At 46.2% G+C, this 18,679-nt stretch overlaps 1 protein-coding gene across 2 annotated transcripts in view; it reads left to right on the top strand.

Annotated features, from left to right (window-relative positions):
- Positions 1-1,404: 1,404 nt before the first annotated feature.
- Positions 1,405-18,679, top strand: part of TTC12 (tetratricopeptide repeat domain 12) — a 59,776-nt gene continuing 42,501 nt past the window's right edge. For both annotated transcript variants that reach the window (XM_060250842.1, XM_060250840.1), the window contains exons 1-5: positions 1,405-1,489; positions 8,278-8,435; positions 11,591-11,624; positions 13,223-13,300; positions 14,857-14,978. In XM_060250842.1, coding sequence (XP_060106825.1) covers positions 1,429-1,489; positions 8,278-8,435; positions 11,591-11,624; positions 13,223-13,300; positions 14,857-14,978 — 453 coding nt within the window. In that variant the 5' untranslated portion in view covers positions 1,405-1,428. The remainder of the gene's footprint in view (positions 1,490-8,277; positions 8,436-11,590; positions 11,625-13,222; positions 13,301-14,856; positions 14,979-18,679) is intronic.

The raw sequence follows: 18,679 nt of genomic DNA, 5'->3' as shown, positions 1-18,679 counted from the left end.
TATGTTTCAGGACTTTTTAAAAAGGATGATTTGATGTGTATTTGTATAGGTTTTGATGTTTTATCCTGATTTTTTTCCCCCCTATCTAAATAGAAATTTTCAGCTTAGAGCGCAGGACAGAAACACCTAAGATTAAGCAAGAAACCTGGCCACAGAGCTGAGCGGAAACTTGTCCAGTTGCATTTTTTGCTTGTCCGTCAAAAGCAAAAAGCCTTTGTCAAGGATTGGCAGCCCTCGGATTGGCTGCGGCAAGGAACAGAAACACCTGCTATCATGCATGCAGGGCTTTTTTTCCTGGGGAATGTGGCAGAACCGAGTTCCAAAACTTCTTTAGGGAAACAACATTCTCAAAAAAAGCTTTTAAAGTTTCTGAGGAGCATCTGTGTGCTTCTCCCTTATTTCCCTCTTGAGAGTTCCAGCACCTCTTTTTCCAGAAAAAAAAGCCCTTCTGTATAGCATGCTGTTTCCCGCCCAACACTACCCTCGAGAGCTCTCCAGTCTGCCCCCCTCCACCCCATGGAGTCCTCAGCATCTTCCCCTTTCCAAATCCCCAGTTGCGCTCTAGCTCAGGGGTGGCCAGACTGCAGGTTGGGAGTCACGTGTGGCTCTGGAAGACCCCACTGCCCCATTGGCCATCTTGGAGAAGGTATTTCTCTATTTAAATCACTTCGCCAAGCCAGTCTGCAGCTTGGAGAATGCAGTTAAAGCTGCTTTCTTTCTGCCTCTCCCCCCCATCTAGTTGCTTTCTTTCTGGTTTTCTTTCAATCATTCCTTCCCTCCTCCTCGCTCTCAAACCATCTGATGTTCATGTATTGTGGTTCTCGAACCTCTGACATTTATTCGATGTGGTTCTTAAGCTAAGCAAGCTTGGCCAGCCTTGCTCTAGCTTCTCACTTGAGGGACTTTGGTCTAAAGTGGCCATGAAGCATTAGAGACGTGGCCCATTTGCCTGCGTTTAGCACTGCAACCGTTCACCAGCTCTGCTCAAAATCCAGCTTAGGTCTGTTCCCAGGAAAGCGTTTTCAAGTCTCAGACGTTGCTCGACCCTTAGCAATAAGGCAGAACCTTAAAATTGGCATGGCAGTTTACCCCCAGCCATCCTTGAGGTGAGGACGATGGGCATTCTCCTTTCGCAAGGCTATGGTGCTGCAAAGCGTGTCAGAAATCCCCGTAGCTCCCTTCCTCCCTGAACTGCAGTATTACTTGAGGGCCAGCCGTGGGAGTGAAAGTCACTTGCTAAATATATAACGCAAGCACATCTTCAGCCAAAATCCTCATTAGCAATCTCTGATGCTGTGTCAATAAACACGTCCAGCAGCCACAAGGTGGCAGCCTTTAAACATGGTAATGAATCTTGGGGGAATTTTGCCATTCTAATCCCCCCTTTGCCTCTTCATACAGGTTGCCTCTTCCCGACCTGAGGTCGAGATGTCTAAGCGGCAAGAAGAGCAGGAACTGCAGAAGTTCCTCAGGGATGTGGATGAAATTAGTAAGTAGACTGTGAAAATGTTTGGAGAGAGTTGAGCCACAGAAGTCAGGGCACAGTCTGAAAGACTCAAGCTGGGTTGTGACTTCAGGAATCCCAGCTGCAATTAAGGGAAGCCTGGTGTGTTTTATTTTGCTATGTATTAGGGAGTTTGGAATAATGGAAGTAGTTGCTGAGCCAGTTTTTGTGTTGGGAATTGGGGCCACTTTAAGCACTTCTAGCTGCTGCGGTTGCAGCTGCAGGTTACTTGATTCCACCCAGAAATGAATACAGCCTTTTTATAAGCAAGCGAACATTTGTCTCAGAACTTTTCACCAGGCATTATATTTTGTGTATCCAAACAAAGGGGAAGGGTGAGAAAAGCGAGATGTTGCCGAGCATGATGGAAAAGCTCCAAGTCTGCGGTTTGTAGAAATCTTAAAATGCATTGCAGGAGGGGTAGCAGACTTATTTAGACAGCGCTTGGTGTGAAACACATTTCACATTTTAAAGTTTCTGCCAAGCTGTAGAATAGGGACTGTTCATTCTCCCCCCCCCCCACCCCATTTTGCATAGTGCATTGATTGTCCTGTACAAAATGTGACTTTATCTTGCTCTCTGTCAATCAGTATGATCCAGAAGCATTCCATCCCTGAGGCAAATAGTGGTTATGTCATGTGGTGAGTTTGTTATTCCTATGCAGGATTTCCCAATGTCCAAGTCCTGCATTTTTTCCAAGTCACAGTATTGTCACATTTGACGTGTTGCAGCTATGGTGAAATTAAATGCAGCTTGTCTGGGGCTTTTATTAGGCAACCCTTTCATTATTTTACATTGTAAGAATCAAAAAACAATACATGTAGTAGTTCACAGGTGTATGCTGTCCCCCCACCCCCTGTCCAGAAACATATTTCAGATTCCTAGCTTTTCTGAATGCTAGTGTCTGTGATTTATCTGTCCCTAATGTAGCCATTCAGACGTTATGAAAAAAAAATCTTCATCTTGGTCCATGGGGTTGCAAAGAGTCGGACTCGACTGTGCAACTGAACAACAAAATGTAGCCATTCAGACATTATGAAAAAAACCCTTAATTTTGAGATGAACAGAAAAGGTATTTTGATTAATTAGAACAGCTTTGCTTGATAAGAGTTTGCGGAGATATAGTAAAGGTAAAGTAAAGGTAGTCCTCGTGCAAGCACCAGTCGCTTCTGACTCTGGGATGACTTTTTACAGGGTGGTTTGCCATTGCCTTCCCCAGTCATCTACGCTTTCCCCCCCAGCAAGCTGGGTCCTCATTTGTCCGACCTTGGAAGGATGGAAGGCTGAGTCAACCTGGAGCTGGCTACCTGAATCCAGCTTCCGCCGGGATCGCTCAGGTGGTGAGCAGAGCTTGGACTGCAGTACTGCAGCTTTACCACTCTGCGCCACAGAGCTCATAGAAGTACAGTAATAAATGTACAAATAATTGATCACAGGAAAGCACAGTTATGCACCTATGACAAACTTACTGTAAGTAGTCTTTTGATTTGTTTGGTCTCTGTGTTGCACAGATTGCCTTAAGAACTGGTGCTAGCAAACGCTCTCATGACAATCAATAATTTAAAAACTTTTTCACTCTTCGCTTTGTCATGTGAGATTCTCTTTTTTTAAAAATAGTGATAAGACCTGGCATCTTGACAGATAGTTTCATCTGACAATTTTGGAACCCTTTTGTAAACATTAATTTATTTATGCCCGACCAAAATCTTTTTGAAGCAGGCAGCCTTACTGCTGAGCTTCACCAAGAACAAGAACTCTGCAGTCTGAAAGTGAGAATAGCAAATAGTAACTGAGGACAAGAACAGTACAGAGGTACTGAAGAATTCCCCCACCCCCTTCCAACCCCCCCCCCCCACTGCCTGATGGAACTGCGGCAGAAATGTAGATCTAAATCATCATTCTTCCAAGATATACGAGACATTTCTTATATAAAATTGCAAATGCTGTTGCATTCATTTGAAAACATTGTGTGCCAGTATTACAAACGGAAACATATTTCCTGTCTCACTTGCTGTAATGCTGTCGGCTTCAGCTAGCCTTTGATTAGTTGTACCTAGCACACTTTTCAGATTCAGTCTCCAGTTCTGTAAGACAGTCTTGTTTTGCTTTTTAGGTTTTTTTGCCTTCCAAGAGACCTGACACGAATTCTTAATAAAACTTCTGATGTTTCGAAATGGAACATTTTTTTTTTTCAGTTTGTATGTGTTTGGGCAGTAGTGGTGAAAGTGGAACTGGAAGTAAATTGCAACTTTACTAATGTGGTGCACTTGTGACTAGGTTATCTGCTCTAAATTCCTGTCTCTGTTGTGTGCTTGGGAAGTCTGCAGACACGGGAATAAAATGTAGAAAAAAATTATTTTGTGTGTAGTCAGAGGTGCTTCTTTCGTAAGTCTGGAAACATGCAGGTAAATGTTTCCAGCTAATATATGCCTTTGTTGCCTTAAGCCGGGGATGTCAGACTCGTTTGTTAGGAGGGCCAGATCTGACACAAATGGGACTTTGTGGGGCCGGGCTATGTGTGTCATAACATGTAATGTGAGGTAGCAGAAACTTTATAAAGGACGCAGACAAATGCAAAGATATTGTGTTTTAATTTAAAATACAAACATGCTCAAAACTCTTGCACTATTTGTTTAAAATGGAAAGGTGGGAGATTAGTGGGATTTGGCAGTGCAATAAAAAAACATCAAGAAGAAGCACGAGGATCACAGCAGAAACTAAAAATATAAAATGCTGTGAGCCTGGGAAAACAATGAAATGGCATTGCAAGCTTCTCCCCCTCCCCCCTCATATGAACATATGAAGCTGCCTTATACTGAATCAGACCCTTGGTCCATCAAAGTCAGTATTGTCTTCTCAGACTGGCAGCGGCTCTCCAGGGTCTCAAGCTGAGGTTTTTCACACCTATTTGCCTGGACCCTTTTTTGGAGATGCCGGGGATTGAACCTGGGACCTTCTGCTTCCCAAGCAGATGCTCTGCCACTGAGCCACTGTCCCTCCCCAGGTCTACTCAGATTGGCAATGGCTCTCTAGTGTAATATCCCCCTTTGGCTGTGGGTTAGTTTGGTGTAGTGGTTTGGTGTAGTGGTTAAGTGCGTGGACTCTTATCTGAGAGAACTGGGTTTGATTCCCCACTCCTCCGCTTGCAGCTGCTGGAATGGCCTTGGGTTAGCCATAGCTCTTGTAGGAGTTGTCCTTGAAAGGGCAGCTTCTGGGAGAGCTCTCTCAGCCCCACCCACTTCATAGGGTGTCTGTTGTGGGGGAAGGAGATAAAGGAGATTGTAAGCTGCTCTGAGACTCTGATTCAGAGAGAAGGACGGGGTATAAATCTGCAGTCTTCTTCTTCTACCAGTCCGCAGGTCCATTGAGCACAGACACTGGCTCTCAAAGCATCAGCCCTTTATTTGCAAGGGCGCAACTCCAGGAAGCATGAGCTTCAGCTGGCTATAGGAACAATGAAAAGTGAAACTGACCTCCATCCATTGGGACGCATTGCAGTACAAAGTTGCAAGGAAAACGTGGAATGGATATCCTGTTAAGGGCTCTGGACTCTATCTCTCTGGGAACAGAGACCTTAATGGAAAATGGTATTCTGCATTTTCTTTGCCACTTCCTATCGCAACCATTTTGCATCCCCTTTGAGTAGAGAAGTGGGTGAAGCAAATGATAATATAAACAGACAGACAGGTGCATAAGGTATATTCCAGGATTCCGTAATGGAATCTGCACTGCAATCCCTGGGGCCGTCTATATTATTGCACGTGGAAAACAGCTTTATTCCGCAGCCACTGTTTGTGTCCTTTGCTGCCCTAGTGCTGTAAGCTTCAATTTCCTTTATTGTCTGCTTTCCTTGCACAGCATAGACAGGGGTCAGGGGGGACTCTGGGAAGATGGAGTGATGAAAAGATGATTGTAATTGGGCTAGTGCAGAAGGAAGCAAAACTGCAACAGCCAACTCATCTTTCCTCCCTTTATTTGCATCCTGTGTCGGTTTAAATTGACTTTCTAATTCACCACTTGGAGAAATTTCAATTATTGCCTGGGTCATCTGTTTTTCGACAAACATGAGCTCCACAAAGGCAGAACTTCAGTTGGGGAGCAGGCATCCAGAACAGTCAATCTGTTCAGCAGAGATAAAATGCTGACTTTGGAATAGCTACGTCGCCCTCATAAAAACGTGTTCCTTTTCAAATCTTTTGGAATGCTCAGAGGTGCAGTGCGTTATGCCATGTGCTGGCAAAGCCCTCCAATTAACTCTGGGCCGGGCAATTTGTCCGGCATTGAAGTCCACATCAAAAAGCCCTTTAGAGCCCGGGAGCGGCATATCTGAGACATTTGCAGTTCATGTTGTTTGCATCTTGTCGTCTGAGGATTTGGGTTGCCAAAACATAACAGAGGGATGAATCCTACCTATTTCTCCAACACTCCTGGTGCCAAAATGTGTACCATCAAGAGTAAAAAATATGCCCCTGGCTTTCAAAAGGCCTGAGGTTTGACTTCTGAGTACAAACAAGAGTGCTCCTGTGCAGAATTACTCCACCCTAAGTCCACTGAAAGCAGCAGTCCTAGGCTGGAGCAACTCTGCATAGGATTGCACTGAGAGAAACTCAGGAGTTGAAAAAAGACTTCTGTTCCAAGCCACTGCACCATGCAGGAGATCCAAAGCTGCAGCAGTCTTGGCAGATGGCTGTCCAGCCTCTGCTGAAGGTCAAGAAAACGCACCAGTCATTTCCGACTCTGGGGTGACGTTGCTTTCACGTTTTCACGGCAGACTTTTTTTACGGGGTGGTTTGCCCTTACCTTCCCCAGTCTCTTACCCTTTCCCCCTAGCGAGCTGGGTACTCATTTTACCGACCTCGGAAGGATGGAAGGCTGAGTCAGCCCTGAGCCGTCTACCTGAACCCAGCTTCCGCCGGGCTCGAGCTCTGGTCATGAGCAGAAAAGGTTGGACTGCAGTACTGCAGCTTTACCACTCTGCTGAAAGAGCCCACCAACTCTCCTAGACAAGTAGTTCCGCAGTCTTACTGTTAGGAAGCTTCATGCTGAGCTGAAGTTTGCGCTTCTGTGATGTGAGCCCTTTATAGGTAGCTTTGCCCTTTCCCATTTATTTTTGCTTAGGTCACGGTTACCCCACCTTCTTTCCCAAAGAGTTTTCAGAGCGGCGTGCATCATTCTCTCTTCCTCACAACGACCCTGTGAGGAAGGCTGGGCAGAAAAAGTGTGATGGGCCCAAGGTCACCCAGTGAGTTTCTGTGGCAGGGTGGGGATCTGGACCCATGTCTCTCACAAACTAGCCCTACCCTCTAACCTCTGTTCTCTACCACCGCTAGCGGTCGATGTAGCAGGCCTTCAAGCATTTGAACAGTGAGATCACGTACCCCTCAGTTTTATCTTCTCCAGGCTAAACACGCCCAGTTTCTTCTACATTTCCTTGCAGGGCAGGTTTTCCAGATCCCTCTGAAGCCATCCCAATATGCCTGTGTCCTGCATTGCAGTACCCAGGACTGTTTGTAGCACTTCTGTTAATCCCACCTTCAACTGCACGAGTCTTCGTTGCAGCCAGCTGGTGTTCAGCTTGGGCTGGTGGAAAGGGTTGTCAAGGCACAGGTGACTTAGGGCAGGGGTGTCAAACATGCAGTCCGGGGGCTGAATCAGGCCCCCGAGCAACTGGCTGTCATCTCCTTCCTTCTCCCTATCCCTTGCTTCCTTCTGCCTCACGGCTTGCTTTGCAAGGCTTCCTCAATTACACAGGAGCTACAGAGCATAGCCTCTGTTTTCTCAATTGGCTGAGGCTCCTCTCTTGGGTGGGAGGGAGAACTTACCTTGCCAGGCTCTCTCAATCACACAGCAGAGCTATTTCATTTTCATGTCATTTCATTTTATTTGATTTATATCCCGCCCTACCCCACCGAAGCGGGCTCAAGCCTCTCTTCCTTCTATTGGCTGAGGCTCCTCCTCCTCCTGGTCCCCTGGGGAAGGAAGGAAAGAGCCAGAGCTTCCTTTGCCCAGTTCCCTTGATCCCATCAGAGAAATATAAAAAAGCACCTTTAAGACCAACAAGTGCTAATGTTATGAACATGTTTTAAGAGTTTTTTTTTTTTAAATCTTTGTGTTTGTCTATGTCCTTTATAAAATTTATATCTCTGCTACCTAGTCATAAATAGGTACACACATGGCCCGGCCCAACCCAACATGGCTCGGCCTGGCAAGGCCTAATTTATGTCAAACTTCATGAGTTTGACACCCCTGCTCTAGGGTTTTCAAGGCAAGAGACGGACAGGCGGTTTGCTCTTCCTGCCTCCGAAGAGCAGCTCCAGACTTCCTTGGTAGTCTCCCATGCAAGTACTAACCAGGTGCACTGGCCCTCTTTAGCTTCTGAGATCAGATGAGGCATATGGGCTAGCCTCGCTCACCCAGCACAGTTCAGCCTGTATTCCCCTGAAATTCCCATATACTACTGCTCTGTTCCCCATCTTATAGCTGTGCGTTCGATCCTACTTGGCTTTGTTGGGGTTCTTTTTTTTTTTAACCAGAGTCACAAAGCTAGGTGCTCAGTTCTTGAATTGTTTAGTTTTTTACCTCCTGTGATTTCAGTTGTTCCTCTGCAGCTCCCAAAAGGGTTCAAAGTTGTTGTTTTTTTTGTAGTTGAATCAAGTGTACTGGTTTCTAGCCAGAGCTTGATAGAAATGGGGAATATCTCTGGGTTGTTACACTGAGCATCCTATGATTTGTCTTAGACTCGTGCACTTACTTCTCTTTGTCATTCTTTTCAGCTAACTTGATTCAAGGTCTGAATTCCACCGACCTGGCAGTTCAGGAGGAAGCCATTGCAGATACAGAGAAAAGACTTGGATCTACTAAGGAGAAAGAAGAGGATGAATGCACACACAGGGTGGACCGAACAGTCATCAATACGCGGCCTTCTGTAAAGGTTCTGTCTTTTTAAAAAAATAATTGGGGCTCCAGGCAACCAAACATTTAGCCAGGATGACAGACTGTAGCTTTTGCCCTGTTTGGTTTTCCAACTCTGCTTGTATAGGGAACTAAGAGAAGCCATTTTGGATCAGGCCAAGGCCCATCCAGTCCAACACTCTGTGTCACACAGTGGCCAAAAAAACCAGGTGCCATCAGGAGATCCATCAGTGGGGCCAGGACACTAGAAGCCCTCCCACTGTGCCCCTCCCCAAGCACCAAGAATACAGAGCATCACTGCTCCAGACATAAGAACGTAAGAGAAGCCATTTTGGATCAGGCCAAGGCCCACCCAGTCCAACACTCTGTGTCACACAGTGGCCAAAAAAACCAGGTGTCATCAGAAGGTCCATCAGTGGGTCCAGGGCTACTAGAAGCCCTCCCACTGTGCCCCCCCAAGCACTAAGAATACAGAGCATCACTACCCCAGTCAGAGAGTTCCAACAGTAGCCACTGATGGACCTCTGCTCCAGATGTTTATCCAATCCCCTCTTGAAGCTGTCTATGCTTGTAGCCACCACCACCTCCTGTGGCAGTGAATTCCATGTGTTAATCACCCTTTGGGTGAAGAAGTACTTTCTTTTCTAATCCAACTGCTCAGCAATTTAATTGAGTGCCCATGCGTTCTCGTATTGTGAGCAAGGGAGAAAAGTACATCTTTCTCTACCGTCTCTATCCCATGCATAATATTGAAAACGTCTATCATGTCACCCCTCAGTCGACCTTTCTCCATCGCTGTTTGCCTTTCCAGAATGTGTTACAGTTCACAGAACATTGCAAAACATGTTATTTGAAACTGTTTTGTTTTCTTAAGAATCATTTTTGAAAGCCTTCGACAACATTTCTGTTTCCTTTATCTGCACTGTTCAATTTTACTTTATTTGCTTCTGATTATGTAACTGTTGACGATACCAGTTTAGTCATTTTCAGGCGCTACTCAGCTGTAGCCAACTAAAGACGGCTCAACTCTTACAGCAGACTGTGCCCCTGGCACTGTGCATTCTGTCACTTCAGGATCTGGTCACTTCTTTCCCAGCCACATTCTGCTGCAGGAGTAGAGTGTTGTCTGGAATGGATCATAGAAGCTGTAACATTCCAGTCTTGCGCCATATATGCAGGCTTCCAGTTTATTTCCAAGCTTAATTCAGGGTGCTGGTATTCAGGGGCGTAGCAGGATTTTTTTTAAGGTTGGGGGGCTTTTAAAAAATTCAAAGGGCACTGGAATTTTTAAAAAGCCCCCCAACCTAAAACGGCAGGGCTGGGACTTCCTGCTTTTGCAGCCAGCCAGCTGCGAGAGTATGAAGACCTGCAGCCTCTTGGTCTTCCATTTTGCTTGACCAAACAGGAGAGGAGAGAGGCGGGGCTGGCAGGCCAGGTCTTCCTGGTTCTCCCAGTTGGCCATGATGACCCAAGGAAAGGGCCTTCTCTGTTGTGGCACCAAAACTCTGGAACCTTCTTCTGAGGGAGATTTGTCCGTCTTCCTCTATCGGTGCTTTTGCCAGTGCGTGAAGCCTTTTTTGTTTCATCTGGCATAACCCCAATAATAGTTACTAGCCCCCTTCTAGTGGTATTGCTTATGATCTTGACAGACTGGAAAACTGGGCTAAAACCAATAAAATGAATTTTAACAGGGATAAATGTAAAGTTCTGCATTTAGGTAGGGAAAATCCAATGTATGGCTATAGGATGGGGGAGACTTGTTTTAGCAGTAGTATGTACGAAAAGGATCTAGGGGTCTTAGTTGACCATGCGCTGAACATGAGTCAACAATATGATGTGGTGGCTAAAAAGGCAAATGAAATTTGGGCTGTATCAACAGAAGAATAGTGTCCAGAACATGTGAAGTGATGGTATCACTTCATTCTGTTCTGGTAAGACCTCACCAGGAGTTTTGTGTTCAGTTTTGGGCACCACATTTGAAGAAGGATATAGACAAGCTGGAACGGGTCCAGAGGAGGGCAACAAAGATGGTGAGGGGTCTGGAGACCAAGTCCTATGAGGAAAGGCTGAAGGAGCTGGGGATGTTTAGCCTGGAGAGGAAGCAGCTGAGAGGTGATATGATCACCATTTTCAAGTACTTGAAGGGCTGTCCTATAGAGGATGGTGTGGAATTGTTTTCTGTGGCCCCGGAAGGTCTGACCAGAACCAATGCGTTGAATTTAAATCAAAAGAGTTTCCGGCTCAACATCTGGAAGAACTGCTTGACCGTTAGAGCGGTTCCTCAGTGGAACAGGCTTCCTTGGAAGGCGGTGGGCTCTCCTTCCTTGGAGGTTTTTCAACAGAGGCTAGAGGGCCACCTGACAGCAATGAAGATCCTGTGAATATAGGGGGAGGGATTTGTGAGTTTCCTGCATTGTGTAGGGGGTTGGACTAGATGACCCCGGAGTCCCCTTCCAACTCTGTGATTCTATAAGTTTTTAATTGAATTACTTTATGTTAACGATTTTTAATCATGTAATTTTTTTTTTTTTATGTTCACTGCCTTGTGGGCCCTGACTGGATGGAGAGTGGCATGCAAATCTTTAAAATAAACCAATGCACTCAGCCAGCCTTCCCAGGCAGACAGGCCTAAATTGCAACTCCCAAATTATGTAGCTCATGATATCTCCGCTCCCCTATTCCACACTGGTGCAAAACCTTTGCAGGGCCGTCTCTTCAGAGCAGGGGCTTTCATTGTGGCATGCACGGCAGCCGGCTTTTATTGCGCTTGAAAGCCTCGACCTGCAGCTGCAGTTTGCCCAGTCGAGGTAGCTCTGAAATCTTGTGCCAAATTGATTTCATCGCCCAAGCTCTGAATTATGATGTTCCTTCACTGTTTGTTTTCTTTCCTTCCCGTGGTTTTTTAACGTTCCTGACGGAATTAATTCTGACAGCTTTGGAAGCCCTGCTCCACTTTTGAAGTGGGGATTATGGCCGAGTGGTGGTTTTAAGTGGCTTTGAAAAACGAGGCTGATCTGTTCTACCTCGTTTCTCATATTTTTCATGCAGCGGGTCCTTTCCACCGGATATAAGTTAAGGATCATCACTGAACAATATGTTACAGCAAATATGCGCTGTTTTTTTTCTCCCTCCAGACCTCTGAGCTAATGTTTTGCTTCCTCCTGTCTCTTGTAGGATTTGCCAAATCAGGAGGGGATGACAAATCCTGGTAAGATAAATCACCTCCTATATATTTATCATTAAAACAGCACATGAAGAGCTGTGTTGCACTGAGTTTACAGCTTTCCTGATGCTACGCATGTGTGTTTTGAGCTCTCCCCACGTCTAGGTGGGTCTTGAAGAACAGGAGTGAAATCAAGATCCCAGGAGACTCCTTCACTGCTTCCAGGGTGGGGCTGGGGGGGGGGGGTGACGGGAACAGCGGCTGTGCCATGAGCTGGTCCCCTCACTCACTTGGCAGCCGCAGTGGAGGAGGCTAGGCACCAGCCCAAAACGTTTTCTTTCTTTCTTTCGACTCAAGCTTTTAATTAAGGGTGTGATCTTAAAACATCGTTTTATAGTCTGCTTCCAGCCTGAGAACCGTTTTTGGAGGCTGCTGTTAATCTGCTGAGAGTTTTTCACTGTTAGGATGTTTCTAATGCTGGATATTTGTATTGTGTTTTTGCTGTGTGAGCTCTCTCAAACTGCTTCACATGTTCTAAGTTAAATTACTGAATAGTTAAAGAGTATAAGAGCAGCCCTGTTGGATCAGGCCAGTGGCCCACCCAGTCCAACACACTTTGTCACACGGTGGCCAAAAAAACAGGTGCCATCAGGAGGTCCTCTAGTGGGGCCAGGAGACTAGAAGCCCTCCCACTGTTCTGTTGCCCCCACTTCCCAGCACCAAGAAGACAGAGCATCAGTGCCCCAGTCTGAGAGTTCCATGTGTACCCTGTGGCTAATAGCCACTGATGAACCTCTGCTCCAGATGTTGGTCCAATCCCCTCTTGAAGCCATCTATGCATGTAGCTGCCACCCCCCACCCCATCCCGTCGCAGGGAATTCCATGACTCACTCTTTGGGTGAAAAAGCACTTCCTTTCATCCATTCTAAACTGACTGCTCAGCAATTTCATTGAGTGTCCTCAAGTTCTTGTATGGTGAGAATGGGGGGAAAGTCCTTCTTTCTCTACCTTTTCTATCCCATGCGTCATCTTGTCAACCTCTATTGTGTCACCCCTCAGTTGATGTTTCTGCAGTTGTGCTGCTTCTGGCAATGGCTCTGTGAGCTTCCAAGAGGGCTAGGGATTGTGAGTGTGGATACACCTCAAAACTTGTCCCTTCCATCTCCATCAGCTCCCTGGTTCTGACTTAACCAGAATTCCACAGGCTCGGAAGCCAGTTTTTCCTTTTCCGTTCCAAAATCAGAACTAGTTCGATCCGCATTGATTTCATTGGGACCGCAGGCATCTTCGTAACAAGCCTTTAAATGTCTTGGATCTTCAGTACTTTGGAAGATGACATCCAGCAAATGTTATCAAATTCTTCATTATCTGGAGATTAGAAGCCCTCATCAGCCAGAGATGTCGCTTCTTTCAAAGGCAAAAGGATTTAAAACCACTATGAGCATTTCAGTAGGCAAGAGCTTATTACTCTAATTTTGATTTGGTGACATATTAAGGAAAAGTCTTGTGTGGGTTTCTGTTCCACATCTTAGAAAAATGACTTTGCTCTTTCCTGCTCTTTCGGTTGTTGTTGTTTTTTTTTAAAGGGTTAAGCTTTTTTATTTATTTATTTTTAAATTGAACTTCTGTCTTCACTGTTTCAGAGCCCTTCATGGCTGCTTTGGAAAAGGACGCCAAAGAACGAGCCAAGAGAAGGAAACAGAATGAAGCCCTTGCCAATGGTAACAATTGGACATGGACATTTATTTCACTTGTTTGGGGGGAGATGGGAGTGGGGAGAGAATACTTTGGTGAACAGGACAGCTGCTAGAGTTCAGAGGTCATGTCCTGTGGCCTTACAAGGCTCTCTGAAGGGAAGAATCTTGTGCATTCCAAACCATCCGTTATCTTTTAACTAGCAGTGATAAGAAATTCCTTCAGTCAAATAATTTCTGTTTGGCTTATTTTAGGCCGTCAAACGTAGCTAAAATAGTATTCATAGGATCACTTCATTTCAACCCTGTGAGTTTATGATTAAAAGAAAGTTTAATAATAATAAAAAATTTTATTTATACCCCTCCCTGCCGAGGCATGCTCAGGGCGGCTTACAGGACATGGCAAGAGCCATATTAAAACAATAAAACAAGATTATACAGTTCAATACAGTTAACAATTAAGTATTTAAATAGTTTAAAAACAGTCTGAAAACAAAAAGTTTGTGGCACAAGCCCCTCTGGAATTTGTGATTAATGTAACTTGTTACAATTGAGTTGGATCCCAAGATCTAGGTATCACAGCACCTGAGGGACCAACAAGATTTCCAGGATATACTCTTTCAAGAGTCAGAACTCCCTTTGTCAGATACTAGTAGGAATGGGGATCCCAGAGTCCTTAAATCCCAGTCTGAAGTTGGAAGGGGTATTGCAGAGAAAGGGGTCAGGTTGCAGAGAGACCAGGCAGACGTTGGAATCAGCTTGATTTGCGCAGAGGAGAAATACTGAGGAGCAAAAAATTAGTGTCTGTAGTGAGATTAGAATCCCAATTTATAAATGTTGCAGTTTTTGCAAATAAATATGAGCCCAAGCTTTTTCTTAGCTTTCAGGGACACAGAATAAATAAATGCTGATCAGAAGTTAGATCACATATGGTTATTTATTCCGTGTCCCTGAAAGCTCAGTAACTAGGGTTACTTGTCTGTAACTAGGGTTGCCAAGTCTGTGCTGGAAAATACCTGGAGGCTATGGAGGTGGAGCCAGGAGGGGGCGGGATTTGGAGAGGGGAGGGGACTCATCAGGGTACAATGCCCTAGAGCCCACCCTTCAAAGCAGCCATTTTCTCCAGGGGAGCTGATCTCTGCCAGCTGGAGAGCAGTTGTAAAAAACAGGAGATCTCCAGACCGCCCCTTGGAGACTGGTAACTCTTATCTGCCCCAGTTCCAGCAAGGAAGGAGCAAGTGAAAGAGAAACTGAGAGAAGAAACTTCTAGTCCCCAATTAGTTTCCAGGCAACATCAGCCCTTCTGTCTTTTGAACAACTTTGCAACCCTCCGATTGCCTCTCCACTTGGGCAGCGTGCGATCCTTCCTTCGCTATCACAACACTTGTTCAGCCTTGAACCGACAGAGCTACCCTCTGAGAAGACCTTAAGTGGTTACGGTGAATCCCTGTTTCAGAAGTCTTTCTCACTCACGATCCTGTGCGCGTTGTGATCAAGAATCTAATAAAGGACTTTTATGTAAGGCAGAGTTTATTCATACCCTTCCCAAGGCCAGGCCTCTTTTATGGCTTTTCCCTCTGCAGCACTGAAAGAGCAGGGGAACGATGCTTTCAACAGAGGGGACTATTCAGCAGCCATCCAGAAATACACAGAAGGCCTGAAGAAGCAGAAGGATATGCCGGTGCTGTACACCAACAGAGCGCAGGTCAGTATAGCACGCCAGCAGCTGTGGCGCTTCCGGGCTTCTCACTGTAAATTAGTCCAGGCAGCCTTCTGGTCAGCACAACCCTCGTTCTGCTTTCCTTTCATCACATCTGCATTTGGTCCTCTGTTGGATGCCCTGAGTTAGACATGCATCCCTGGCCTTCACGTATTTCTTGCCTTAGATCAGCTGACATCACCCTCGGGTAGATGTATTTATTAATTAAAATATGTCTACCCCACATGTCCTCTTGGCCCAAGGTGGATTGAGGCTTCCCTCCTAGAGGGGAGAATTGCATCGTCGTTGTGCTTTACGTGTTGCAGTCACAGGCATCTTCTGTGATTCCTGTGTTGTTTCTTTCCACAGACATTGTTGGCGGTAGGGGAGATAACAGGCTGCGCTCAGAAAGCGATGGGAATGTTAGGATTTCCTAGGGTTGCCAAGTGCGCTGTGTTCTGCAGTGGGGGACTTTTGCGCCACCCGGAAATGATGTCATCGCGCCGGCTTCCCTCCTAGAGGGGAGAATTGCATCATCGTTGCGGTTTACGTATTGCAGTCACAGGCATCTTCTGTGATTCCTGTGTTAATGTTTTACATAGACGTAGGAAGGAAGTCCTTCTTCACCCAAAGGGTGATTAACACGTGGAATTCACTGCCACAGGAGGTGGTGGCGGCTACAAGCATAGCCAGCTTCAAGAGGGGATTGGAGAAACAAATGGAGCAGAGGTCCATCAGTGGCTTTTAGCCATAGTATATATATATGTGTGTGTGTGTGTATACACACACACACATATATTGGCCACTGTGTGACACAGAGTGTTGGACTGGATGGGCCACTGGCCTGATCCAACATGGCTTCTCTGATGTTCTTATGTGACACAGAGTGTTGGACTGGAGGGGCCATTGGCCTGACCCAACATGGCTTCTCTGATGTTCTTATGTGACACAGAGTGTTGGACTGGATGGGCCATTGGCCTCATCCAACATGGCTTCTCTTATGTTCTTATGACATTGTTGGTGGTAGGGGAGATAACAGGCTGCGCTCAGAAAGCGATGGGAATGTTAGGATTTCCTAGGGTTGCCAAGTGCGCTGTGTTCTGCGGCGGGGGACTTTTGCGTCACCTGGAAATGATGTCATCGTTCCAGCAACGTCCCTGCGTGACCCTCTAGGCATTTCTGGGAAAACTCTATGGTTTTCCCAGACGCTCTAGCCATTTAGGAGGGGAAAACTCTATAGTACCTATTGTTGTGTGACACTCCCTATGGTACCTATTGTACCATATTTCCCCCTCCCAAATGGCTAGAGCATCCGGGAAAACTCTATGACCCCACGTGGCCTAGAGCGGCCACGTGGGGTCATCGCCAGCACAATGACGTCATTTCTGGGTGACGTCATCGTGCCGGCAACATGGGGGAGGCTCCCCCCGCTGGCCCAATGTGGGCTGGCAGTTTGGGAACCTCCCGGGCGGGGGAACCCCTGCCCAGACCAGGGACTTGGCAGCCCTAGGATTTCCACCCCTCCTTTGCCCTCCGCCTCTGCTACCAGAATGAGACTTGTGGGCCCTTTACAATTAATTTGTCAAGTGTTTAAAGAGGCTGTTCTCTGAAACGATCAACTGTGGTAGTAGTGTGTCTTCTGACTTAACTGGTGCAGAACTCAGATGGGTAACTGCGTTGGTCTGAACAACAGAACAAAGTTTGAGTGCAGGGGCACCTTTATGACCAACGGCATTTGGTTCCGGGTATGAAGTTTCATGGGCACGCAACGAAGTGTAATTCTGGGTAAAAGCTTGCTGGTCTCAAAGGTGCCACTGGACTCAAACTTTGTTCTAGTGCAGAACTTGTGAGCCTGATGGTTTGGAACTTCTTTCCCTCCACAAAAATCATGACTCCCTGTTAGGGTTGCCAAGTCCAATTCAAGAAATATCTGGGGACTTTGGGGGTGGAGCAAGGAGACTTTGGGGGTGGAGCCAGGAGACATTAAGGGTGGAGCCAAGATCAAGGCTGTGACAAGCATCATTGAACTCCAAAGGGAGTTCTGGCCATCCCATTTAAAGGGACGGCACACCTTTTCAATGCCTTCCTTCCATAGGAAATAATGAAAGATAGGGGCACCTTCTTTTAGGGCTCATAGAATTGGACCCCCTGGTCCAATCTTTTTGAAACTTGGAGGGTATTTTGGGGAGAGGCACTAGATACTATGCTGAAAATTTGGTGCCTCTACCCCCAAAAACAGCCCCCCCAGAGCACCAGATACCCGTGAATCAATTCTCCATGATTTTCTTTGGGAATAAATCTCCCTAGGGAATAATAGTTCTCAGCAGACATTTCCCTCCCCTCCCCCCGCTTTCTGACGACCCTGAAGTGGGGGGAGGGCCTCCAAACCGGGGGATCCCTTGCCCCCACCTGGGGATGGGCAACCCTACTCGCTGTTATGATCCTAGTGAGGCCTGCAGGCTCCAGGGAAGCCTGTGTAGGAGTGGCTAGTACGCCTACAACTCCCAGGATCCCTCCTGTCCCTCTGATTGGGTGAAAGCAGATTGGGAAGGAAAACTTGCCCAGAAGGGGGTGAATGGGACCTGGGAAGAAAGCATAAAAGAGCAAGCCACCGCTAAGGTGTGTTCTGTCAAAGAGGAAGGTTTTCTCTGCAGAAGCCACAGCAGTAGGAGGGTTCCCTCACTCAAGGAGGGAGAACAAAACAAGAGTCCATTGGCACCATTAAGACCCACAAAGCTTTATTCAGGATGTGAGCTTTCATGTGCTAGAAGCACACTGCATCAGAGAAAAGTTTGGAAGGGCAAGCAGTCCTAAATATAGAGAAAGTGGGCAGTGAATTAGCATGCAGAGCCATGGAAATGTTTTTATCAGATTCAAAGAATCACAAGTTGGGGTATGGTGCTTGTTAGTTAGTGTTAACTGGGCTGAGACAACACTGAAGGGTAATAGAACGCAGATCGATGTCCGTGTTCTAGACCCATTAAGTATTCCTGGGTGTGAATTGCAATAAAAGAGTCTGTTGGAATGTTAGCTGTGGGTTAAAATGAGGGCATAGGTTTCTCAGGTGTTCAATTTAAACACGTAACACACATATAAACATAATCCTAGTTTGCCGTTAGAAAAAAGAATACATTAAAATATAGTGGAAGATGGGTTTGTATATATCAAGGCGGGAGAGTCATTGGTATCAGAGAACATAAGAGAAGCCATGTTGGATCAGGCCAATGGCCCATCTAATCCAACACTCTGTGTCACACAGTGGCCAATACACACACACACTGTAGCTAATAGCCACTGATGGACCTCTGCTCCATATTTTTATCCAATCCAAGAGGAAGGGAAAGTCTGGTCAGATGTTTATTTATTTACGCCAACCGTTACTCTTTTCTGTATTCACTGTGGGCCAAACGTTTCATTACCCACTTGTTTGTTTTTGAGCACTTATAGTAAACTGTTGTTGTCGTTAGACTGGGTCCTCGTGTCTCCTTGGTCACCTTTGAAAGGTTTTGCTGAAAAGGAAGCTGCAGGAGTGGGCGGATGCTCTCAGCCCTCCCAGAGTGGTGGCAGCCAGTAGAAGGCCTTTCTTGGCCCCCTGTTGTGTGACACTCCCTAATTTAGAGCCCCTCAGGCAGATAGGCAGGATAGTCTGTAGTAGCAGAATGTAATTTGAGCCCAGAAGCCTCTTAAAGATCAACAGAATTTTCCAG

This window comes from Heteronotia binoei, chromosome 12 (assembly GCF_032191835.1).
Source record: "Heteronotia binoei isolate CCM8104 ecotype False Entrance Well chromosome 12, APGP_CSIRO_Hbin_v1, whole genome shotgun sequence".
In the NCBI taxonomy this organism is placed as follows: Eukaryota; Metazoa; Chordata; class Lepidosauria; order Squamata; family Gekkonidae; genus Heteronotia; species Heteronotia binoei.
The sequence above is the reverse complement of the archived record's forward strand: the minus strand, read 5'-3'. Positions and strand labels throughout refer to the sequence as shown.